Here is a 26,804-nt window from a genome sequence, read left to right as displayed (position 1 = left end):
CTATAAGAACCATGTGGGCACCTTGCATGCTTTGAGCATGCTGGCTGGGCCTTCTCTGCTGTAGGCATCGGGCGCCATAGACTCAATGCACTGAAGGAATGGTATCTATTCTATTTTTTCAATTCCAACACAATGGACTGACCTATGATTATATATAAGGCAGAGTGATAATGGCTGTATAACACCACACAATGATGCCTATTATGATGGTCAAAATTACACTGTAGCGTCTTATAAGTGGTATAAAATAGGAATTTGGTCATAGTTAGTAGATATTGCAGTGAAGTTGCCATCAAGGTGCGGGGCCACCATGGAGGCCATCAGGCATATTGGCCAGCGATTGTTGGGGGTTTGTCTAATTGCTGGCCACAATTAGCCAACCTCAGTTAGTGAAAGAGAGGCTGCAGAGAAGGAAGATGTCTATAACACTTGTTGCAAATCCTATTGTTTTTTTAGGGAGTCCTCACTAGATGTCTCTAGGAACTAAAAGTTATTATTCTTCCAAAGGCTATGCAGATATTAAAAATGCTTATGTGTTGAAACCATGAGAACTGTTAGCCCAAGGTCAGACCAGAAACCTGAGAGTAACAGGGGGTGGCAGTAAACACCAGACTGTACCAAGCAGATGTGCTGGATTATGATAAAACATAGGAGGGAGGGGGACTCCGTTCCTGCTTCAAGCAAGTTAGGATAAAAAATAAGCAGAGCTGTGAGAACAGCAACGTTGTCCGTTACTTATTTCAGTCTTCCGGAGTTGAACGGATATTCTTGGGCCCATTTCATCTGTCATTAGGAACACAAGAATTGCTGTCTTTATATGTATCTTTTAATACTTTTCTAGTTATTATTATTACTATTTGCAATCACCTCTCCAGTACTTGCTGTTTACCATTTGTGTTATTAACTTCTTGCTTAGTAAGTGCTCAAATAAACTTACCATCTATTACCTGGATCCTGGTTTACTGACTCAGTGTATGTGTACAAGTTTCATGAACAAAATCTCCAACCTCCTCGACCCGCTTAAGGAAAGGATAGCCCCTTCCCCACCTCATCTGTTTACTCCCCCCCTACTACTCACCGCAAGCCTCGATACCCTTGAGACTGTTTCCACACTAGAGATTGAAAACGTACTAAAAAAACTGAAACCATCTTCCCACCCGATAGATGCGATTCCAGTTAACCTCCTGATTGCAAATGCCAAAGACATCTCGAATCCAATATCACAGATTATAAATGCCTCCTTTTCACAGGGCCTTGTCCCCACCCCCCTCAAACTCGCTATCCTGAAACCGCTGATAAAAAAACCAAATCTGTCACCTGATAACCCAGCCAACTTTCGCCCCATAGCAAATCTTCCATTTATCGCCAAAATCATGGAAAGAATTGTCAATAAACAGCTTTCTGAATACTTGGACAACAACAACCTACTCGCACCATCTCAACTAGGATTCCGTAAATCCCGAAGTACTGAATCCCTCCTTCTATCTCTATCAGACAATATTCTCAGGAACCTCGAGAAAAAACAATCCAGTCTGCTCATCCTTCTCGACCTAACGGCAGCATTCGACACAGTGAACCATGATATTCTCTTAGATCGTCTCTCCGAGATCGGCATCAAAAATACCGCCCTCAACTGGTTCTCATCCTTCCTCCAAAACAGGTTCTACAAAGTTAAGGTTAACAGCAAAGAATCGCCTCCTTTCAGATCCACACTTGGTGTCCCGCAAGGATCTTCACTATCTCCAACATTATTTAACATTTATCTTCTCCCTCTGTGTCAGCTCCTTTCCAATCTTAATCTAACTCACTACGTATATGCTGACGACGTACAAATCCTCTTACCGATTAAAGACTCACTGCACAAAACCATGCTTCGTTGGAATTCCTGTCTTCTATCTATCAACAACCTTCTAGCAAAACTCAACCTGATACTCAACCCCAACAAGACTGAGTTCCTTCTCATCACCCCAGACGGCAACTTCTCATTATCCAACACAAACACCGTAGCCATTCCAGCCTTATCACCGCAAGTCAGAAACCTTGGGGTCATCATCGATAATCAATTTAACTACAGAAGCTTCATCAATAACACCGTTAAAGACCCCTCCTACACTTCCAGGATTTCAGATCTGTGTTGCAAGTAATCATTTTCTCAAAAATAGATTACTGCAACGCATTGCTGATTGGTCTACCTACTAACTCATTAAAACCGTTACAAATGCTACAGAACGCCACAGCAAGAATTCTCACAAAATCTAATAAAAGGGACCACATAACACCCATCTTAAAGAAACTTCACTGGCTCCCAATCAGATTATAGAATCCTTTACAAGACCCTCTCAATCATCCACAAAGTCATCCACCACTCAACCCCAATTGAGCTCACGATCCCTTTACAGCTTCACACTACCTCCCGACCGATGAGACAAGGCCAGAGAGGCACTCTACAATCACATCCTGTCAAATCAACACTAAGCAGAAGAGCTCTATCCACCGCAGGCCCTATACATTGGAATTCACTCCCATCAGACCTCAGGCTCGAACAATCGACACCCACTTTCAAAAAAAGACTTAAGACCTGGTTGTTCAACCAAGCATTCTCATAACCCAGCTATCCTAACACAGATCCCTACGGAAGATCATCCCCCTTGACTCTTCCACAACATCCCTCCAACACCAACATTCCATTAGTATTAGATATCTCACATTGAATGTGACAGTTCCAGCGACTCCACACACTGTTTCCCCAAGCTATTTGTATATAATTGTATTCTCCATGTTCATTATAAGTTTTATGTATATAACTGTATTCTCCCTGTTCATTATAAGTTTTTATCCAAGTTGCATTCACCCTGTTCTATGTAAGACATTATAAATTATTCTTTTTTATATTGTCATTGTAATTGTTGAAATGTGAACCGAAGTGATTAGTAACACTGTTACCTGAACTGCGGTATATAAAACTGTTACATAAACAAACTTTTATTTTATTTATTTATCGGAGAAGCCCTGAGGTATAGAAGCCCCTCAGTATCTCCCTCTTTCCTGAGAATTAGCCCCAGGCAGGCGTTAATTTCTGAGCACAAAAATGTTCGTCTTAGACCCACATTTTTTTTTTTGCATTTGGAGTGAATAGCTAATAGCCTCATTCACGTGCATTTGCATGTGATGAGCGCTATTAGTTTCACTCCGCATTGGACGAGTGTTGTGGAGGCGCTAATCTCCTTATTGCATAAAGGGATTAGGTAGCGCCTATACAACCCACATCCAACTGCGAGTTAAATAGTGTGCTCGGCTGAGCGCATTGTATTGCATCGGCCCCTATCAGCTTAGAAAGAAGGATCTGTTCAGCTCCGTAGGATGACGTCAACCGCGTGTCATCCTGCTGACTACGGAGAACCCTGTTTACAGTAAGCAAACTTGCTTTATGTATATAAAAGCAATTATTGTGATTTTATGTTTTGTTTTTCCTTTCATATCTGTATTACACTGTTTCTGTTATTAAATAATTTAAATGTCTATAAATAATTTAAAAAAGTATACTGTATGTCACCCACAAAAACTAGTTGCGATGATGGCTTATTCCTGGCACCTTGATCTTACCATGTAATAAACCATTGGCAATACTTTTGTTTTATTGGGCGCCAACAGTTTTCTCCTGCTCCTTTGGGCTTTCAGCTCATTTGGAACCAGCCTCTCCAAGAATTTTTTCCATTTTAAATTCTCACCCCCTTATTCATTTTAAATTCTCACCCCCTTATTCATTTTAAACTCTCACCCCCTTAGACTAGCTATGGTGGTCATAGTCCTTTGCTGGGAGCCACAGACTGCAACTCATTCTGGAAATCTGTGCATGTGGAATCTGGTCACTAGGTGTCACTGTTGAGCAACAGTTGAGAATGCTTTCTTAGCCCAAAAGAGGAAGCTGAGCTAGGGAACTGAAGACCAAAAATGGGGGCATTTCAGGGCTGACCCAATAACTCAGCGGTAGCACTGCTGAGCAGGAGACTCAGGTTCAATTCTTGAGCCCAGCTTCTGCTCCTTGGGCCAGCATGAACTGGGGGATGCTGCAGAGGCAGTGTTCACAGTCCCTGGGAGGGGAGGCAGGCAGTCCCCATTATCACACAGCTGTGACACCTGCTATCTGACTCAGGAGCGCACAAGTGCTGTGTTTTAGTGGGAGCCATATTTTGTGTGTCTCAGCCACAGGATTGTTGGCACAGTGGTTACACAAACTGGAAGGTCAAAGAAGCAGGAACAAGCTGCCAGGTACAAAAAATAATTGGTGTTTCATTTTGCAACAGCAGAATATCTCAAGAAAGATAGATTTATTGGGGGGGGGGGGGCAGGATTGGTATTTTTGTATACAGGACAGGGGTTGATGCTTGGAGATGTAAAGATTTTGCTGCTTGTTTCCGTTTTGGTTCATTGGTACAAGCTTCTGTTTGCCACTTTATTTCGGTGTACAGCCTATTAACTGGTCCTTTGGTCCACAAAGCTGTATATGTCGTTTTCGATGTATCCTTAAGCTGAAAATAGTCCCTCTCCAAGTAGCCCAGCCCTTACTGCCAAAGAACTTCTCCTACCTCTTCTCTCCAGATTAAATGTGTAAAAGTCAACAGAGAGGCCCTTGTCCCTGCTGGTTGCCGGCTGGCAGAGTATAGTTATTCTGTTGTTGGCTTCTTTCTGCCCTGAAGCATGATCAAGAATCGGCCCGCGTTCCTGCAGGTTCTCGGGGCTCGTGTTTTCCTGCCGGCTCAGAAATCTGATTTTGGAGGGTGTGGGACTGATAAACCAGGGCTAGGAGAGGCTGCAGAGTCCTGCTTTGTAAAATTTTTATCTTACTCTCGAGAGCGGCCCACATCAGGAGGGAAGCTGGGGGCGAGTGGCTATGATGCTGGAACCTTGAGAACACTCAAGAGGCCCAATCCTCTACCAGATATACAGGATGGAACCTTTATCAGCCAGTCAAATCACAGAGATTTTTCTTGTTATAAGTTCTCCTGTTAAAACGACCTTTATTTAGCATTAAAAATTGGCAAGGACTTTAGTGCTCACTGTTGCAAGAATTTGAAGTATAATATTAGGAGGATTCATGATTTTTTTTTAATCCTTCAGCCACTTAATAAAGAGCCTGGTTAAGCAGAGCAGTGTTGTGGAACCAGCTGACTCAGATGTGCAGGATTAATTCAGCTGGAAGCTTGGCAGTGCTGAGCCCTACAGTGCATAAGCAGTTTCAAGTGAGCCAGGACCTGATCTGTGGACCCTTAAGAAATGCAACACTAGCATTGTTAAAAAATGTCAGGCTTAAGGGGTGAGGAAAGTACTTAACCGTGTATATGTGTATATAGTAATATGCAGGCAGGTACACTAAACAGAAAGTGCATCTAGTCATTCGTTTGAAACTTGCAAAATTTGATTTACAAATAGAAAGGGCAGGGAGGTCTTCTATTAGAAAGATTTTTTTTTATTATTATTATTTTTTGCTTCAGACACCCAGAAACAGGGAAAAAGAATTGTCTCAGTGTATACAGTGAAAAAGAAACTAAGTATATGATGCCAAAAAAGACTGATAAAAACTAAAAAATAATTTAAACAGTTCATACTGATGATGCATTAAAAAATTCTTCCAAGAATAGCCTACTGTATATACCAAGTCCACTATGGAGCCCAAATAAAATTTTACTTGTTGCGCTTCCCGGCTGCGGCAGCCTGCGGCCGGCTCCACTCACCCCCATCACCAGGGCCCCAGACCTGGCCTATCCTCTCTGGCAATGGTGGGCAACCACCTACGTGCTCGCGCTCCATCTGTGCTCCCAGGCCGCTCCGGCGCTGCTGAGCGGCCTGGAGACGCCGCCACTTGCTAATCTTCAGCCTGTCCGCCCTAGGTGCTTGCGCGCGCGTGCGTGCCTTCCCGGGCTGTAAAGGGGCCACTGCGTGAAAGCCTCCTACGGCCCCCGGATGATGACATCAACCAGCCTCCGCGTATAAGGCGGGCCCTGCTGCTTAGTCCTCGCCTTGGCAACAGGTCTCCATACTTCCTGTCGTGTGCTTCATTGCTGCTTGTTCCATTGCCTGTTCCTGCTCCAGTACCTGATCCTGTTCCAGTTCCTGTTCTAGTACCTGCTTTAGCTGTCTGTGCCTCCTACCCTTCGGACGGATCTCCTTGTCTTTGACCCTTGCTTGAACCTGACCTTGTCTCCAGCCGCCTGCCCTGACTTCTGCTTGGACCTGGCCTTGTCTTCAGCTCTGCCTGACTTGCAGTCCAGACTTAACTTGTTCCCAGCCGCATTACCTCCACTCCAGTCTGTCCGGACTTTGGGACCTGGCCTTGTCTTTAGCTACCTGCCTGGCTTGCAGTCTGGACTTTACCTAGTCTCTTAACTGCATTACCTCTGCTTCAGTTTGTCTGGTCTTTGGATCCTGCCTCTCCCTTTGGAACCCTGCGTCTCCGCTGCTTCCTGGCATCCTGCTTTGGACACCCTCGCCGGGATCAACCACGCAGAGGCCCACCTAAGTCCAGCCGGCCCCGGTACCCAAGGGCTCAACCTGTGGGGAACGAGGATTGGTATTGGCGAAGCTCCAGTCGGCCTCCACTTCCCATTTGTCCTTGCCTTCTGTAGGTGGGGACACTACGGGTGGCGCCAAGAGTCCACCTCCACAACAGGTTGCCAAGGCCATGGACCTGGCAGAGCTTTCCGCTCTCCAGGCCATTCCAGGCCTGGCCTGGCCTCAAAGATCCAGAAACAGCAGCGGTTCCTGGATGCGTTGGCTACCTCCATTGAATGCCTCAACGCCCATCTGGACTCTCATTCAGGCTCTGCGGCTTCCACGTCCGTATCACCCAGGCACCGGCTACCTTGACCAGAGCTTTGCTTGTCCTGCCTGCTCCACCCCAGTTCAATGGGACCCCGAAGCTCTGCAGGGCTTCATAATCCAGTGTTACATGCAGTTTGCTCTACAACTATCAGTCTTCCAGGATGACCTCATGAAGGTGACCTTCATCCTTTCATGCCTAGAGGGCAAGACTTTGGCTTTGGCTTCTCCCTTATGGGAGCGAGCGGACTCTCTTCTGCAAGAATTATCACGTTTTGTAGCAGGTGTATTCATAGGTGAAATAAGAGTCTCACTGCCCAAAAATAAATTTTCAAGTTTGGCATGCCCTGCAATCTATAGCCCTCCCTAAGATTCTGAGATAACGTGGGGCACTTCTTTATTCCAGATAAAGCTGGTCAGGTAATCACTGATAGTGAACGCATGTGAAGGAATATTACAAGGGATAAATTGGAATTGTTATAGTAGGTATGGTCTTGCCACCATCTTGAGCAAATTAATTCTATCCACCCATATTATTGAAAGTTATGTCCAGACTTATATAACACATTTACTTTGTCTCTAGGAGCTAGTACTGAGAGCTCTTTTAACCTCCCTGGGGGCGGAAAATGGAGGATGCCATGGAAAAAAGCACGGAGCGGCAGTAGCCACAGAGGCATTCAAACACTGCACGGAGCGGCAGTAGCCACAGAGGCATTCACGGAGCGGGATGCCAGTGGCCAGTAGTTGGTGTTCCACCTTCACGGAGCGGAAGGATGGAGGGCTGCTATCTCCAAAACAAAAAAACAAAAAAACAAACAAAAATAAAAATAGGGGTGGGTAAGAGTATGGGGTAAGGGGGTGGCCTGCTTGTTACAGCGGTTGCTACCCCTAATTGAGCTGGACGTTCACTTGGATGCAGATACGGTGCTGCTCTCTAAATTGGTGGTGGGGTGGAGGGGAATTAGGGCTGGAGGGTACTGGAAGCCAATAGTAACAGGTGGGAGAGGAAAAGGGAAAAAAATGGATAAAGTGCATAGCTTGCTGGGCAGACTGGATGGGCCATTTGGTCTTCTTCTGCTGTCATTTCTATGTTTCTATAAAAAAGCAACCACCGTGCGGTCAATGGCCAGCGGTCACCAGGAGGCGAACTGTCAGTAATTGACCACATAGAGCATTGTACTTATTGCAACAACTTTTAACTAGGGCCAGGAAAGGATCTAGGGACTCGGTGTGAGAAAAAGAATGAGAGAAGAAAAAAATGCGACCTTCACATCCGTGAGGCGATAACTCCATGGAAACTGTTTTTGCAGTTCAAAAACACAGACTTTGTTGAAATGGGGAAGTACCTGGAGAAAGAACTAGAAGACTGGGAGAAAATGAGAGATGTGGAACAACAGTGGGCCAAACTAAAAGGAGCAATTACTAAGGCACCTAATCTATATGTTAGAAAAGTAAAGAAAAGCAAGAGAAAAATGAAACCTATCTGGTTCTCAAAGGAGGTGGCTGATAAAATAAAAGCTAAAAGAACAGAGTTTAAGAAATTTAAAGGATCCCAAAGGGAGGATCACAAGGAAACATATCTGGTGGAGATGAAGATAGTGGATATCTGATGGAGTTGAAGAAAGTAATCAAGAAAGCAAAAAGTCAAGCGGAAGAAAGGATTGCCAAAGAGGTAAAGCGAGGTGACAAAACATTTTTCAGATTCATCAGAGAAAGGAGAAAAATCCAAAGTGGTATAGTGAAATTGAAAGGTGAAAAGGATCAATGTGTGGAGAGAGACTAAGAAATGGCAGAAATATTAAACGAATACTTCAGTTCTGTGTTCACTAAAGAAGACCCTGGAGAAGGACTGTCGCTAGTTAATAAGAAATTGGAGGGGAGTGGAGTAAATGAAAGTCCATTTACAAAAGAGAATGTATGGGAAGAGCTAGGAAAACTGAAAGTGGACAAAGCCATGGGGCCTGATAAGGTTCATCCCAGGATACTGAGGGAGTTCAGAGATGTGCTGGCGGGTTCGCTGCGTGACCTGTTCAATAGATCCCTAGAAACGGGAGTGGTGCCGAGTGACTGGAGAAGAGTGGTGGTGGTCCCGCTTCACAAGAGTGGGAGCAGCGAGGAGGCTGGAAACTACAGGCCGGTTAGCCTCACCTCGGTGGTGGGAAAAGTAATGGAGTCGCTGCTGAAAGAAAGAATAGAGAACTATCTACAGTCAGAAGAATTGCTGGACCAGAGGCAGCATGGATTCACCAGGGGAAGGTCCTGTCAGACAAATCTGATTAACTTTTTTGATTGGGTGACTTGGGAATTGGATCGAGGAAGAGCGCTCAATGTCATCTACTTGGATTTCAAAAAGCTTTTGATACAGTCCCGCACAGGAGGCTTGTGAATAAAATGAGAAGCTTAGGAGTGAGTGCCGAGGTGGTGGCCTGGATTGCAAACTGGTTGATGGACAGAAGACAATGTGTGATGGTAAATGGAACTTACTCTGAAGAGAGAGCAATGTTAAGCGGTGTACCGCAAGGATCGGTGTTGGGACCGGTCCTGTTCAATATCTTTGTGAGCGACATTGCGGACGGGATAGGCAGTAAGGTTTGTGTTTTTGCTGATGACGCTAAGATCTGCAACAGAGTGGACATGCCAGAAGGCGTGGAGAGAATGAGACAACATTTAAGGAAGCTGGAAGAGTGGTCAAAGATATGGCAGCTGAGATTCAATGCCAAGAAGTGCAGAGTCATGCATATGGGGTGTGAGAATCCGAAAGAACTGAATTTGATGGGGGGTGAATGGCTGATGTGCACAGAGCAGGAGAGAGACCTTGGGGTGATAGTGTCTAACGATTTGAAGTTAGCGAAACAATGTGACAAGATGATAGCTAAAGCCAGAAGAATGCTGGGCTGCATGGAGAGGAATATCTAGTAAGAGAAAGGAAGTGATGATCCCCTTGTACAGGGCTTTGGTGAGGCCTCACCTGGAATACTGTGTTCAGTTCTGGAGACTGTATCTCCAAAAGGACAAAGACAGGATGGAGGCGGTCCAGAGAAGGGCAACCAAAAAGGTGGATGGTCTTCATAAAATGACTTATGAGGAGAGATTGAAGAACCTAAATATGTATACCCTGGAGGAGAGGAGGAGCAGGGGTGATATGATACAGACTTTCATATTCTTGAAAGGTTTTAATGATCCATGGTCAACAACAAACCTTTTCCATTGGAAAGAAATGAGTAGAACTAGGGGTCACGATTTGAAACTCCAGGGAGGAAGACTCAGAACAAATGTGAGGAAGTTTTTCTTCACGGAGAGGGTGGTAGATGCCTGGAATGCCCTTCCGGAGGAAGTGGTGAAGACTAAAACTGTGAAGGATTTCAAAGGGGCATGGGATAAACACTGTGGATCCATAAAGGCTTGAGGATGGGAATGAAGAGAAGAGCCATGGGGGTGGCTTGCTGGAATGGAGGCTACTACCTGGTGATTACTACCCTTACTCAATAAGTCTTCACACAGTTAATGCAACTCCAACAATTGCTCTCTGCTTCAACGGCAAGGGGAAATGTGGAAAAGAGGATTTGCATTCAGACAACAACCAACAAGAACTGAACTACACAGTCTGGGAAAACAAATAAGCGTGGGGTAGTTTGCTTATTGCTGCGGTTACTACCCTAAACCAATTAAGCCTGATACTTCACTTTGAATGCATATACAGCATAGCTCTCTGCTTTAACGGCGGGGAGAAATGTGGAAAAGAGGATTTACATTCAGACAACATCCAACAAGGCATTGATCTGTGCAGTCTGGGTAAACAGCATCGGGGTAACTTGCTTGATGCAGCGGTTACTACCCTTGACCATTAAGCCTTATGCTCACCTTTGATGCAACTCCAACATTACTCTCTGCATCAATGGCAGGGGGTGGCAGGAAATTTGAATCAAACAGTTACCAACAAGGGCCCTGAACTTGGTGGTCAGTGAAACAGATAAGTATGGGAAAATAAGTGTGGGAGCTTGCTGGGCAGACTGGATGGGCTGATTGGTCTTTTTCTACCGTCATTTCTATGTTTCTATATGTTTCTATGAAAAGAAGAGACTGAAGAGGGACCACGCGTGGATAGTGGCATGCTGGGCATGCTCAGTGTGCTTAGTCAAAGTTCTAGAACTTTGATAGAAGTTTTCCGTGCCAAGCACCATCTGATGATGTCACCCACATGTGAGGACTACCATCCTGCTTGTCCTAGGAGAACATCATGCTAGTAGATTGTATTTTGAACCCCCTACCCAGTTTGATTGTCGCATTCAGTGAAAATGAAATACAATGAACAGAAGAGCTAACCATATGGTTGGCTCCCTTTAAGTATGGACATTGAGGCTCGTTTCATGTAATCCCATGTTTATTCGCTGTCAACGTTGTTGATAAAGCATCGGATTAGTGCTGTGGAATTGCAGGTTCATGCTTAAAAAGGCGGGCAAACTTTTTGTTTCTTTGATTGCTGATAGAAATGTGATCTGGCGCTGAGAAGCAAATGCACATACAGCCGAATTGTTTAACATGGCTCACAGTCCTGACCAAAGCAAGGAGATATGTGAACATATGATGCCTGATTTCTTCCGGTTCACAAATCTACGCACGGTTGTCATTAGTAACTAATGGCAGGGCAGTTTTATAAATTCTCTGACCTTCCTGACATTTCAGGTGAACTGAACTGACCGGACCTGTTTGCTTATAGGGCAAAATAAAACAGGATTCTAAATATTAAGGGCATGTAAAAAGCGTGAGCCAAGCAGTGACTGGGAGCCCTGTTATCTGAATTTGAATGGACCTGAATGAACAGTTCAAAAAATGATCGGGGCGTGGGGCCCACAGAATGACAGGGAACAGAACAGAGATGACCTAACAAGGTCAGTTTCCCTGTAGGAAGCTAGTCTAAAAATAAATAAAATATTCCAGTATTCCCGGGCATCTCTGCCACGTGCTCCCGCTGAGCTGCTGGGGATCCTGAGCCAAGCCAGCCCTCCACTTGTGAATTCAGCCCTGCCTTGCTCTCTTTACAGCAGCCCATGTACGTATATTTAACTTTGTTTGCAGACACACTCCGTTCTCCAGACAAACAGCATCAGGTTTGTGCGTCATCTATTGAGATCGGATCTGTGCATCAGTACACGTGAGGCTGGGTTTAAGATTTTGGCATCCGTAGGCACCACCAGAGAGTGAGGACAGGGGGGGTTTCCCCTCTTGGAGCCTGGACAAGCAGAGTCTTCATCCCAAAGATTGGAAGATGGAGGAGGGGGAGTATTGGGTCAAAGTGCCATGGGTGGTGCCTCTTTGAAATGGCAGCAGTTCATGGCCCTAAGGTATGTGGGAGAAAGCTCTTCTTTGGCCCAAGTATTTGGCACCTTCAAACTTTTGATGCCCTAGGCCAGTTGACCATGTTGCCTATGCCTAAAACTGGGCCTGAGTCTACCGCCAGAACCCCCGTCTCGAGGTCTGTAATTCTGTGAGGTTTCCAGTTCTTGGGTACTTCGCGCTCATGTTTGCACAGGCTGGAGAAGCCGGGTGGTGTCCTCACAGTCATACTGCTTCTCCGTTATTTTCACTCTCTCGTCGAGATATTATTTTTCCTTCTGTGCAGCGAAGATCTCCAAGATGGCCCAGGGGAAAAGTTTTGTTATCTGCTTCCTCAGAACACACAGCTTTCTTGCCCTGTGTCATTTTGTCACCCTTCCTCCTCAAAACACATTTCCTTATTTTATCGATTTGACAGCATTCAGGTTAGTACAATCTTTAAATTTCCCAAAAAAAAAAAGAAGGATAACTGGATTATCTGTGTGTTAACCCCCCTTCTATCCTTGACAGTCAGTCCTGAACAATCACAGATCTTCTTTTTGGCTTCAGTTGTAAAATGGGAGTATTTTTCTACTTTTTTTGGGGGGGGGGGGGGGGTGGTTTATTACTGCTCATCAGTTAATAACATAACTGGGTTTTATAATCATTAAACCAGCCTTGGCTTCTGTTAAGCGTGCTGCATAAATGGCGTGCCTGTCTGAGCTGCAGCGCACAGCTGTACTGAGCTCCTCGCTGCCTGCAGATCTCTCAGGATGGGTGCAGCTTACAGCGTTAGATGGTAAGTATCGTCCCATGAGCTGGTGCCACCTCTCTTTGTGTGCAGCACGTTGGTCCGTCAGCGTGGCTGTCGTGGATTTCTGTTAGTTGCTCGTGCCAGCTGTTAGTTTTCTTTGCTAGATGCTTAAGATCCAGAGAGAGACGGGCAAGCACAAGTTTGGGCGTGTTCTCTTGCAGCTGCATGGTCTTATTTGACTGAATGAGTTATCTTCTGACTTCTCCATAATTTCCAATTTGGCATGTTCCAAGGGAGCTGCTCTCACGTCCTTCCCTGCAGCGGGGGTGAGGGGGGCCGCTCACCAGCATGTCTACCACAAGAACAAAATGGCATAGAGAGGATAACGTGCTCTTAAGGCATATTTCTTCTTCCGAAGGTTGTAGACTCTTAGGGGTAGATTTTAAAAGGAGCCCAGGCGGGCACATCGACACGCCGATTTTATAACATGTGCGTGCATATTATAAAATCCGTTGGCCGCGCGAACATGTGTGGATGGCGCATGCGGGGGGGGGGAGGGGTGAATTTCAGTAAATTATGTGCGGCGACGCAATCGGGCCTCCCCCAGTTCCCTACCCCACTGCCTAAACTTTCTTCCTTTTTCCCTCTCCTCCCCACCCCCTAAGCCCTTCCTATCTACTAATTTTTTTTTTTTGGTTTTATTACTTTACTGCTCCTCTGGAGCAGAAGCAAGTTACGCACGCCGGCCAGCTGCCGGCGCACACTTCCCCAGCCCACCCCCACCAGAGTGCTGCTCCAGGCAGGCGTTAATTTCTGATCACTAAAATGTGCGTCCTAGACGCACATTATTATTTTTTTTTTTGCATGGGATGCGGAAAACCCAATCTAGGAGTAAAGCCAGGAAGCCTCCACATGGCACTGTGTGACACCTCTCACAGTAATGAATTTCTAATGTTCTCAGTGGGGTCATCTTAAAATACTGCATAAATGTAACCAGTTAAAAATTCCCTCCCTCTCTAGCCACAATCAGTCCACATAAAATCGCTGTGCACACAGATTTAGCCAGACAGAATTAGGCCTTGCCCAAAGCAAGGTTTTCAGATTCAGCAATTAGTACAATTATTCGGTTTCAACAGGCTAAATTTGTCCTCCCTAAGTATGGCCACATAATTGACTATCTTAAATATCTCTGCACAAGTTTGGTGCGGTGCAATGTAACCCGATATTCAGCTGCGGCTTTAGCTGGTTGATTAACCAGAAATCTGCATCATTCAATGGCTTATTGAACCCTTTTAGTGCAATTAAAACACCAGCTTTCAAGAGTCTACATAGCTCTGATAAGGGAATTTAGCTCACAAAACCTAGTCACAAATGTGTAAGGTTAGTCCAGTGAAAGAAAACACCTTATTTACTGACCTTGATTTCTATGTGCCTCCATGAGAAGGACATTTTCTGTGTGTATGTTTACTGTACAAGAAAGCAAAATTGCTGACAAAAATTGCAGAATTTCTACTTTCTGGTCTGAACTTTCTTTGGTTTTACCAAACGGATACAATTTGTTCAGTAAGAATTGCTGGGCACATTGCTCTGTGACTGGAAGGAAATTGTATTTTATTACGTGAGCCCTTCTGAGGCGAGGAGAAACGGGGCCTTGTGGTCCGGTGGCAAAGCAGCATGCTGCTGTGCAGGAGACCTGGATTCCATTCCCGGGGCAGGCTTCCGCGCCTCAAGCTAATCAGTAGTACAGAGGATGAGAAGAAGCAGCACTCATAGCCCTTGAAGGTGTGCCAGCCATTTCACCGTGGTGACACCCCTGGGGTTTACTCTTACCAAGTTCCGGAGTGAGCCACAGTCTGCTGCCCCCCCGGCCAAGGACTGTCCTTGTGGTGGACGGGCTAGAGAGACAGGGAAGAGGGTCAAAAATGGAGACTTAGGACCCTGGTAACTGTAAATGAAGGTTTATGGTACCGCATTTGCAGAAAAGGCCGTTTGTGATTGACATGGAAGACCACTGAAAGAAACTACTAGGTCAAAACAAGAAATGGATCTTGCATAGCTGCGTTTTGGTTATATTTTGTTGTTCAGAGAGGAGCTGTTGTATTTCGGCCTTTGGAAATGATGATAAAAACACAAGCCTGATCTCTGGATGGGGAAGGACTGGCTCTTAGATGTACCTGGACAGGATTGCATACGTATAGCAGCACTAGAAATGATTAGAAGCAACAGTGGAAGCAACACTGTAATACAGTGGTGAGAACGCAGAATGGCCGTCCTTTCCTCTCCTCACTTGTTGGTCAACCTTGAGTGAGTCTCCCGACTTCCATTTGTTGAAACCCTCTCAACAGGAAAGCTGTGATCTTGCAATCTGCTCCAGATAAATATCCAGGCCCGAATTTAGGCATAGGCAGCTGCCTAGGGCACCAGATTTTGAAAGCACCAAACCCCCAGGACAGAAAGAAACCTCTTTTTTTCCTTGCTCTAGAGCTGCACGATGCAAATGCAACTTCAAAGGGGCCATCGCCAAGGCACTCGGGGGGGGGAGGGGGCTTCCCATCCCATCCCTGCTCTTTGATTCTGCCTATGGATGCCAAAATCTTAAATCCAGCCCTGATTAGCCATTAATGAAATAGGCATGTGATGCAACAGTTCTGCAATTGGAATAAATTCCATATATCATCCGCATAGTCAGGAGTTTTGACAGGTTTTCAGGATTTATGAGGGGAAAAGGGTGGTCTGAATTTCTGTTTACAGAAGAAAAATGTTTTGTTAGGGCTCCTTCCTGCTAATTTACAGAGTATTTACGTACCAAAAGCTGTTTGCCTTAAGTGTTACTAGCTAAGGAAAGTATTCTTAATATATAGCTGGAAGATACAGCAGCTTCTTTGGAAATGTGAATTTTTAAAATGAAACCTCGTCTTCTCTGTGTCTTGGGGGGAGGAGATGCAGAAAACCAAAATAATTTTTTTCCTAAATGGAATTTTATTGTACTGAATTTACCAGACGGAGTATTCTCTGAAATTATGAGAAATAATAATATTGCTTGAATGCCTAATTATGATCGCTACCATAGTGGCCTTAGTATGGAATTTATTATATTATCTGCGATTCATTTTTTTTCCTTTCTGTTGAATTTACGAGGAAAGGTGCAATGTGTTTTTATGTCCTTGTACTGTTGGTATTCTCTCTTTTTAACCCGATTCAATGGTTATACGAGTTTATTGTATTTTTTTTCATTTCATGGTAAACTTATTCAGTTTAAAACGTGCTTAAAATGTTGAAAGAATGGCAAGATTCATGTTTTTCCTGAACGGAATCCAGATCAAAACTCTTCAGTTTTTGTCATCGTTTGTATTTGTCTTAACACCATTAAAAAGTCAGTTAAAAAAAAAAACAACATATCCGCGTACCCTCTTTCCCCCATCCCCATTCTCGCAGAACACAGCAGAAAATAAGGTTGTTGTCTTAATCGGGCTTTTCCCAGTCTCTAAATTTGCATGAATATAAAAAAAAGTTGGCTTGTGCAGTGCTGTGTACGCAGATGGAGCCGTGTAATAAATAATAGTAGTAGAGGGCATGTTTGGTCTTGTGGCTTGTACCATATTAACCATGCGTTTTGCATACCTGCTTTCAGGGTAGATCACCTGTACACATTTTTTGTACAGTGGTCGCCGGAGGTTTATGGGAAGGATGCCAAAGAGCAAGGCTTTGTGGTCGTGGACAAGGATGAGCTTGATATGATTGACAACTTCTTCAGTGAACCCACAACCAAAAGCTGGGAGGTGAGTCCTGTTCAAAGATCACTGAGGGGGGGCGGGAACCCCACCTTTGCTTTTGCGAGGTTTGTTGGGGGGTTTTTTTGTCTTAATTTAAATTTGTTTTCTTTTTCCCCCCCCTATGAACCTGGAGTTTGCTGTTTGGGTGGTTACAGTGGCTGCAAGAGACAACCTGTACACTTGTTAATGAAAAGAAAACAAACAGGATTCACTGCTAGGGAAATCCTGGGAAATAAGTGGGTGGGGCAAGTCGGGGCCATGGGAACTTAAGTCTGGAAATATGTTCGGAACGTTTAAGGTAAGGTTTCTAAAAGGAAACTCTTTCCTCCTTCCCATGGAGGTGTGCAGCTTTGCATGCAGAGCTCGGTCTCCTCTGCCTGGTGATCTGCTTAGGGACTTGGTCTGGCATAGGTCGGCAGGTACTGCTTTTCGCTTTTTTTTTTTTTTTCTTCTCAATACGTGCTGCAGATCTTCTGTCGACACCTCCGCCTTTCCACCCGAAAACCTAGCCCCAGTAATGCTTCCAGATGAGCTGCATCAGAAACTCAACAGCCTGCCAGCAATCAATAGGGTTGAGACTTCTTGAAACTTGGGATTCTTGTACGGCAAATACGGGCTTGTCATTTTTGGCCAGGAGAACTGTTGGCAAGAGGCTGCAGAGACATTCTTTGCAACAAAGCAGCTTTACCAAACCAGACGTAGTAGTGTTGAGGCTGTAAAATGAATTTTCAGCCTATTTATGTCTTTTATTTTTTAAGTAATGTGCATCCTTTGTAGAGTGCCTTTGAAGCACAAAATGAGATAGCAAAACAGCAGCAGTGTAAATAAAAGAAAACTGAGATGCAAGGGGAGCGGAAAGCTTTAGGCTTCTGGATTTACTGATACTAATATTTACTGTGGCCCAGAGCAGACAGCAGTAAATGGTCTAGGACAGGAAATATTGGCAGACCACATGATCACTTCCTAGCCCAGGGGCTACCAAACTGCAAGCCGAGGATATCGTAGAGAATCGTTCTCAAAATGAGGGTAAGTGTAGGTTGTACTCAAATAAGGGAACGTCAAGAAATGCAGTTATTTGCCCTTGACCCGCAACTCAGTCTGTGCTGCCTTGTGCTTTGTGATTAACCCATTATGTCCCAGTGTCCTGTTTAGAAGACAGCTTCTTAAAAAAATTGAGCATAATGGGTTAAGGGGATAATTTTGCAGCAGCCAGCATAAGAAAGCCAGAAAATGCATAAAGTGTGCCGATTTTTAAAGTGAACTTGTGCGTGTATATTCACTGTGAAAATTATCCCATCAAAACTACCCGCATACAGTTATGCTGATAATTTGTACATAGAAAATTTTCAAGGAAATTTATTTGCATATTTTTTAAAATGCAAAGTATGCTAACAAGTCCAAATGCCTCCGCTCAGTCTGGGTAAATTTGTTTGCGTATCGAGTGGGTAATTTTATAACAAGCTATTTCCACAAGTAAAGCACTTTATAAACATTGCTTTCCCATTGCATTGTGTATACCTACATGATGCAAGTTGCACATTGGCAGTCACCACCCAGGAAAAGGATCTAGGTGTCATCGTGGATAATATGATGAAATCTTCTGCCCAGTGTGCGGAGGCAGCCAAGAAAGCAAATAGAATACTGGGAATTATTAGGTGTGATCTCATCTTGAGTACTATGTGCAGTTCTGGTTACGCATTTAAAAAAGATATAGCAGATTTAGAAAAGATACAGAGAAGGGTGACCAAAATGATAAAAGGGATAGATTGATCACCCTTTGAGGAAAGGATAAAAAGGTTAAGGTTCTTCAGTTTTGAGAAGAGATGGCTGAGGGGGAGGTTTGATCGAGGTCTATAGAATAACGAGTGGATTGGAATGGGTAAACGCAAATCGGTTGTTTACGCTTTCAAAAGTACAAAAACTAGGGGACATGCAATGAAGTTACTAGATGATGCATTAAGACAAATAGGAGAAAATAATTTTTTACTTAGTGCATAATTAAACTCTGAAATTTGTTGCTGGAGAATGTGGTGAAAGCTGTTAGTGTAGCTGAATTTAAAAAAGGTTTGAATAAGTTCCTGGAGAAAGAGTCCATAAACTACTATTAAGGTGGACTTGGGGAAATCCAGTTCTTACCCCTGGGTTAAGCAGCTTGGACTTTATCTACCCCTTGGGATCCTGCCAGATACTTGTGGCCTGGATTGGCCATTGTTAATAACAGGATACTGGGCTTGATGGACCTTTGGTCTGACCCAGCATGGCAAAACTTATGTTGATATGTGCACGGGTAAAGTTTCATGCCTAGAACCACTCACACGCAACTATTCACCATGAGAAGAGGTGTTCATATAAACATAGAAGTGACAACAGAAAAAGATGAAACAGTCTATCCAGTCTGCCCAGCAAGCCCATGGTAGCAGCTGCTGCGCTGTACAGGTCACCCCATACTTATCAGTTTCTCAGACTATAAAATCAGGGTCCTTGTTTATTGCTGTCTTGAGTCCAATTCCCCTTTATCTCTTGCCGTTGAAGCGGAAAGCAATGTTGGAATTGCATCAAAAGTATCAGGCTTATTGGTTAAGGGTAGTAACAGCCGCATCAGCAAGTTACCCCCAAGCTTTTTTGTTTCCCCAGACCATAAAAGTCAGGGTCCTTGTTGGTTACTGTTTATTCCTGGGGCAGGCTTGGGGAAGGGTTTGCATATAGGGGTAGATTTTAAAAGCCCTGCACGCCGGCGGCCTATTTTGCATAGGCCGCCGGCGGGCACAAAGCCCCAGGACGTGCGTATTATTTCTTATATTCTCTACCCACACTCTCCTCATAGCACCAGTATCCCCCAGTTCCCTCTCCTTCCACATTCACCTCTCTCCTCCCCACCAGGAGGCTGCTAGACCAACCAGAGCCAGAGATTCAGAGAAGCCTTTTCTCCTAGGACAAGCAGGATGATAGTCCTCACATGTGGGTGACATCATCCGATGGAACCCGGCAAGGAAAACTTTTGTCAAAGTTTCTAGAAACTTTGGCCAGCAGACTGAGCATGCCCAGCCTACTACTATCCACGTGAGGACCCCCTTCAGTCTCTTGTTTTCTGCGGTGCAGTTGCCTCGTGGTCTGTGGAGCTCCAACTTTTCAATTTTTTTCGCTGTTTTCCCTGATGCTTGTCTGATCCCTCTTCGCAGTCAGTGCCTCCTCAGTATGGTAAGCCTTTTGGTAAATTTTTTCCAACGTGGTCGATTCCCAACTCCCCACGGTGTCAGTCTGTCTTCGACCGCACACCGGGTATTTTTCATGGCGTCAACCCGAAGTCCTCCACGCCTGCATCGGTCTCTTCGATGCCCAAGGATCACGGTGAGCCGTCTCAGTTGATCCCTCTTGCGACCCCTCTAGCTAGCACCCCCAAGGATTGGGGAGAAGGAGATCGATCCTCGATGGTCTCTCCACTCCCCCAAACCTCGGGCTCGTAAACTTCCTCGGTGCCAGGGAAAGACCAGGCCGAGCACCAGAAGTGGTCCTGGAAGCACCAGCACTGTCCAGACATGGTTCTGGTTCCAGAGCGGCATCGGCGGCTGCTGAGCTGCCATCAAAGTGGCACTGGCCATCAGAGGCCCCATCCTCCTGTGCCTCTGGTAGCACGAGGTGTTCCCCCACCGACACCGGTGCAGGGCACCGTGCCACCTCGGGGATCCAAGGATGAGCCCGCGATGTCTCGTCCCTCTCCATCAGTCCTAACCACCCAGGACTTCCAGGAGGAGTTGGACTGCAGGGTGCAATCGGCGGTGCTCAAGGCACTGCAGAGCGTTGAGCTGCAAGTGCCACTGGTGCCCAAGCTTCCGCCATAGGTATTAGCACCTCTGCTGGAGTGTCTGGATGTCCTTCTTGGCACCCTACTGACATAGACGGTGCCCGAGGGGCCCTCTGCCCCAGCGGCCATCGATGCCCTCCACCGGAGCGATGTCTGAGGCCTTACTATCTTTGAGTTATATTGATGGCAACATTTCTTCCTGATTACTTTAATCTGAAATAATATCAGTCTATGATCTGACCAAAGAGTTTTTAAAATACAAAGCAGCTTAATATCCTTAAGCCATTTTTCTGGACAAAGAAGCATTACACTAGACAAAAGAAAAGCTTCTTACGCATAGGGAATCTCTTAACTCTGGAACTGAAATGTTTGTCTGCTTGTCATGTTAGTGCCTGGCAAAAAAATATGTCGGATATATTTTCTAATAGTCCTCTCAACTAAGATTTTTTACCAGAGCGAAGGCAGGAAACCCAAAGTAGCAGGAGTAAAAAAAAAAAAAAAAAGTTAAGGCAAGATAGAGGGAGCAAGGAAATTTTTAAAATAAGTTACAGCATCCTGTTTTGTCACCAGAGGAGAGGGAAGTGTTGGATGCAGAGATAATGGAAGAGGAAATGTAATTATGTTATTAAGGGTTGGTGACCTATGGCCTGCCTACCGGATGAGTTTAATCAAACCTTTGACAGTCAGTTGACACTTTGACTTAGGCCAGTGAATCTCAATCTTTTTTTCTACAGTTCTGTATGCAAACACATATTCTTCATCCACAGACTCCTGCTCCCACCTCACCCCCTACAACAGTGGATATAGAGTGGAATTAGGACGTTTCGCCGTTCAGTTCAGCATACAAAAAAAAATGTTCTGGCTCCTTTACAGCCTAAGCTCTGTTTTCTTGGGAGTAATCACCACCCGCATTAGTCTATTTTTATCTGAGGGGGTAGTTCCTGCTCAACAGAAGATAGTTTTAGTACAACCAGTTCTTAAAAGGAGCATTCTTCCCATTGATGTGCCTTCCAGCTATTGGCCAATCTTTAATCTCCCTATCAGGCCGATACAGTAAAAATCGCGGGAGAGCGGGCGAGCGCCCACTCTTGTGAGCGCGATTCAGTAAAAAAAATTATTCAAATTAGGGCCCGCGGTAAAAAAAGGCGCTAGGGACACTAGCACGTCCCTAGCGCCTCTTTTTTGACAGGAGCGGTGGCTGTCAACGAGTTTGACAGCCGATGCTCAAATTTGCCGGTGTCGGTTCTCTAGCCCGCTGACAGCGACGGATTCGGAAACCAGATGCCAGCAAAATTGAGCATCCGGTTTTCAACCCGCGGGCCGATTTAAAATTTTTTTTTTTTCATTATTTTTAACTTTCGGGACCTCCGACTTAATATCGCCATGATATTAAGTCAGAGGGTGCACAGAAAAGCAGTTTTTACTGCTTTTCTGTGCACTTTCCCAATGCCGCCAGAAATTAACGCCTACCTTTGGGTAGGCGCTAATTTCTGAAAGTAAAATGTGCGGCTTGGCTGCACATTTTACTTACTGAATCGCGCAAGAATAACTAATAGGGCCATCAACATGCAATTGTATGTTGCAGGCCTATTAGTTTTGGGGGGGTTGGACACACATTTTCGACGTGCTATTACCCCTTACTGAATAAGGGGTAAAGCTAGCGCGTCGAAAACACGCGTCCAAACGCGGGTTAACAGTGCGCTCCACTGGAGCGATACAGTACAATGCGCTCCACTGGAGCGCACTGTACTGTATCGTCCTATATGTTAAGAAAAGTGCTGGAGAAGGTTGTACTTGCACAACTTAGTGATTTATAGAAGACAATCAGGTCCTGAACATTCACCAGAGTGGTTTTGGGAGTTCTTGCTTTCAGTCTCGGATTTTGTTCTTTGTGAATTAGATCATGGTAGAGCTGTCATTGCTGTTTTGTCGGATGTTTCTGCCTCCTTGGACCCAGTCAATCATTCCATCTTATTACAGAGATTGGCCAAGTTGGAGATTAGCGGCACTGTTGCCATGTGGTTTAGTACATTCTTGTCTGACTGGAACCAGTGGGTTAAGGTTGAGTTTCCAAGCTGCTCTGGCGAGCCATAATATCTGGGGTCCTTTAGGCATCCTCATTATATGTGATGCTATTTAATGTTTATTTGCAGCCACTCTGTAATATTCTATCTGGTTTGGGGGTCTTTTTAAAGGTTATGCTGATGATATACAGCTATTTCCGCTACGGGTTGTTGTATCTCCCAATTTGATCATATTTCATTTATACTACGTGCTGTGAATCGGTGGATGAGGGAGAATGCCATTAATGTCTCTAAGACAGAGGCTTTATGGAGCACCCGTTGTCCAATCCCTGACCCTTCTTTGCATTTAGGGGTCGATTTTAAAAGGCGCACGCATGCATCCATGTGTGCGCTGATTTTATAACATGTGCGCGTGGTAAAATCGGGGGTTATGCGCATGGCTGGGCCTTGCGCCACTGCACACATTTTACAATGAGTCCTGCCATGCGTGTAATCCCCAATACACACACAAGTAGCGGGTCTGCTGAAAGCGGCTTTGTTAATCAGGTTTTTGTAAGTTGCGAGATAAGATCGGTATGCACTCAGAGTAGATATAGTGTGGTGCTTTCTCCACGCTTTCTCCCTTTTTCTTAGGGTCCGTTTTGCTGTACTAATTTGTTTGTTGTACCAGGGATTGTGTTTTCTTGGTGAGTTCAGAGTTTTTGTTCTTTCTGGATTTTAATTTATCAGCAATAAAATTAGTGGTATCATGCCAAGAATGATTGGCGTTTACGCTGCTTGATAAATCAGTGCTATCAGTGTTCTGTTCAATCTCTAGTTGGAGATCTTCAACCTTGAATGGGGGTGGGCATGAGAAGGAAACAGGCTGAGAGGCAATTCGGGTCGGATTTTAGTTAAATGAAATAGTTGAATGAATTAAAAAGTAATCTGACCAGGGAATGGGAGTATATTTGGTTGTTAATGAGGTTGTTTCACTTTTATTAGTAAAGATTAAATTTAATGAGTGGCCGGCCTTATGTGTTGGACCAGATGTAATTAATTCGTAGCCAAGGGCTGAGAGTGATTCTATAAGGGTACGAAAAGCATTGGTATGCGGACTGATATCCATGTGCAGGTTAAAGTCCCCTAAAATAATCAAGGGCTTATGAGGGTTTAGATTTGTAGCAAAGAAGTCAATAACTGGTGAGATATTGTGTTCTAAGAGACCTGGAGGGCAATAAAGCAAACAAATTTGCAGATGATTTGACTCAAAGAGAGCAACTTCATAAGGTTGTACAATATTATTGGGTAATAATTTTAGAGTAAACGTTTTTTGCCAATGAGCATTAGGCTACCACCTTTACTTTGTGGTCTGGGGATAGAGAAAGTTACATAATCATGGTTTGCTATTTGGTTAATTAACACTGTATCAGATTTTTTTAAGCCAAGTTTACGTTATAGCAATAAAGTCTGGTTTTCTATCATGAAGTAAATCAGTAATTAATACTGTTTTTTGGGGGGTTTTTTGCTAATGATTGTGCATTGATTAAGAACAAAGTTAAGAGTAAACAGTTACTGTAGAAGGAGACATTATTGGATGAAATGTCTACCAAAGTATAACTGTTGACAGTCCTTACTGTTAGTCCCATGTACCTTCAGATTGGATGAGAATCCAATTTGATATCTTCCATGATTCATACAGACTGGAATAGAAAGGTTAGCCTTAGAAAACATTGTTGTAGCCAAAGTTAATGATAATTGAAGGGGCGCACAACCCTAACGCCTCTGGCCCTGCGCTTAAAGCCCCCTTCGGCACCCTTCATGACATCAGTGGGCGGAGTCAGCAGCCGAGGGAGAAAGCGGCGCGGCGAGATAGTCCAGGGGCAGGAGGAACAGCCACGGGTAGCTTGAGATTCGGGGGCCTCGGGTGGAATCAGAGGCAGCAAAACCAGCAGATGGAGAGAGGCAAGTTGGGTTTTCGTGTTATATTGTGGGGGGGGGGGGGGGGGTGTAGAAGAGGCGTTTTGTACATTTTGGTTTTCATCTGTATTTGTGCCTGGGTAGTATGATGCGTTAATTTGTTACATTTTTAATATACATATTTTAACATAATCTGCTTAGTGCAGCCGTTCTGCTGTAAGCGAAATATCAAAATTTTTAAATAAATATTCGGATTTCTGATATCATCTCAGTAACAATAACACAAATTCCATCCACCAGCAGAAACATTGTGAAATAATACAAAACCTGCCAAAAAAAAAAACCCCCAAAACGTAGCACACGTGTAGCAAACATGCCATACCAAAGCAGCGCAGATTCCAAGGACTCAACCAACAACCCTACCTGTGAAAAGGCAGCATTGTAAGAAACACAACAAATAAGGCTGATACAAATCCCTGCATGCTAGTAAAATATTTCATCTCAGTCACACACGCAGAACACAGTCAGACCAACCTTCACTAAATCCAGAATAGTTAATCAAAAATTATAAATGAGGCAAAAAGTGAAATGGCATCTCCGATAATCCTCTCCGTATGCAGTGAAAATCTGGAGAACTAGTTACAGAAATACATTTCCTCCTAGTCTAAGCAAAATGCGAAGATAGATGAAATGCACGTTCACAAAACTAATTTACTATGGCTCTTTCATCTGTCACTCCCCCTCTGAACCCCATTCCCATGTTGACTCTGTCTCCAAACATCCCGTTACTGTTCCCAAATACTCCCTTTCAGCCATCCCCTCTCACACTATCCAATCCCTACCCAGCATCCTCCAGTCCCCCTTCCTGCACCTTTTTACCCATAATCTCTCTCTTCCCCTGCTTCCCTCCCTGTCCAGCATCTGTGGATCCTCTCTGTTCACCATTCCTTCCTGCTACCATCCTTCTGACCTACCCCTCCCTGCTTTGCATCTCCCAATCCCTTTTCCTCCTGCCCAGCAGTCTCCTGACCTCTTTCCCTCATCTTTCTGCCCAGCGGCCCTCTGACTCCTGTTTTCCCCAATCTGCCCAGGAGACGCCGGACCCACCCAGCAGCACCCACACACCTCTGTCCCCCTGCCCTGCAGCCTCCAACTATCCCTCTTCCACCATCCCTCCCTGCATAGCAGCCCCCCAATGTCTTCTCTCCCTGCCCAGTAGCACACTGACCCCCCTCTAACACCCCTTCCTGTTAGCAGTAGCCACCCTGCTTCTCCACACCTTTCTCAGCCTCCCTCCTCCTGGATCCCCGTTAGCAGAAGAGCCTCCAGTCCAGGTCCTCCCTCCCTCCCTCCTTACTGCCAGCGGTCCAGACTGGCCGAAGCAATGAGTGCAAGAAGCAGAAGGGAGAGAAGGAGGAGGAGGCAAAGGTTCTCCCCTTGGACTAGGGAGCTGATGAGATAGCAACAGGAGGAGGCAGTGGGCTCTGTATGTGTACAGAACATGTTTCTATCCCTTTGTTTCTGCTGCCTCTGTTACTTCTAGGCTCTGTGGGGTGGAGAGAGCGTTGGCAGTGTCACTTCTGGGCTCTGTTAAGGATGATTTAGAAATGTTCTGCCCTGACCCAGTTTGAGGACAAAAAAAGATGTGAATCAGTTATTTACACTTTCGGATAATAGAAGGACCAGGGGGCACTCCATGAAGTTAGCAAGTAGCACATTTAAGACTAATCGGTGAAAGTTCTTTTCACTCAATGCACAATTAAGTCTGGAATTTGTTGCCAGAGGATGTGGTTAGTGCAGTTAGTGTAGCTGGGTTTAAAAAAGGTTTGGAGGCGCCTTACTAAACTCTTGCATATCCCTCTTACTTGCGCATATTTTTTACCGATTAGGGGGAATGCGGAGTTTCAGCCTGGTACCCAGTCTGGTATGTTTAAGGTCTGGGAGGCTAGGGGGGTGATATATTTAGGTCACCTGTGGAATTCGGAGGGGGAGTTACTGCGGTTTACCGACTTTCAAACTCTTTATGGTCTCCGCCCCACTCACACGTTTTCATACTTACAAGTTCATCACTACCTCCGGTCCTTGCCCCCGGCCACCAAGGATATTGCCACGTTTTAAGGCCCTAGATGTGATGTTTCGGTTTACAGTTGACAAGGCCCTTACTATTTCCCACTATTATAGACTTTTACAACAGGAAGCCCTGGTCGATGTCTGTGCTTCCTTGGTGGATCGATGGCATAAAGATGGTGAGTTTCAACTCACCGGTTTTATTTTGCGTGTCTGCTTCAGGCGCATAGCCCGGATCTCTACCAACATGTACTATAGGGAGATGCAATACAAGTTCTTAACCCGGGCCTACATCTCACCTCAGAGGGCTCATCAATTGTCGGTTGCCCTTACGCCCTTTTGTATTCGCTGTTCGG

General features: G+C 44.9%; 1 protein-coding gene across 2 annotated transcripts in view; it reads left to right on the top strand.

Annotated features, from left to right (window-relative positions):
• The window catches only part of LOC115088352 (nuclear receptor coactivator 7-like), an 83,165-nt gene that overhangs the window by 5,958 nt on the left and 50,403 nt on the right, over window positions 1–26,804 (top strand). The window contains exons 1-2 of one of the 2 annotated variants that reach the window (XM_029596531.1): window positions 12,845–12,928; window positions 16,515–16,662. In XM_029596531.1, coding sequence (XP_029452391.1) covers window positions 12,903–12,928; window positions 16,515–16,662 — 174 coding nt within the window. In that variant the 5' untranslated portion in view covers window positions 12,845–12,902. Of the gene's footprint in view, window positions 1–12,844; window positions 12,929–16,514; window positions 16,663–26,804 lie in introns of those variants that run through there. The other variant, XM_029596533.1, reaches the window with a different exon arrangement.

Source organism: Rhinatrema bivittatum, chromosome 3 (assembly GCF_901001135.1).
Source record: "Rhinatrema bivittatum chromosome 3, aRhiBiv1.1, whole genome shotgun sequence".
Classification (NCBI taxonomy): Eukaryota; Metazoa; Chordata; class Amphibia; order Gymnophiona; family Rhinatrematidae; genus Rhinatrema; species Rhinatrema bivittatum.
Note: the sequence above shows the minus strand (reverse complement) of the source record. Positions and strands in the feature narration are given on the sequence as shown.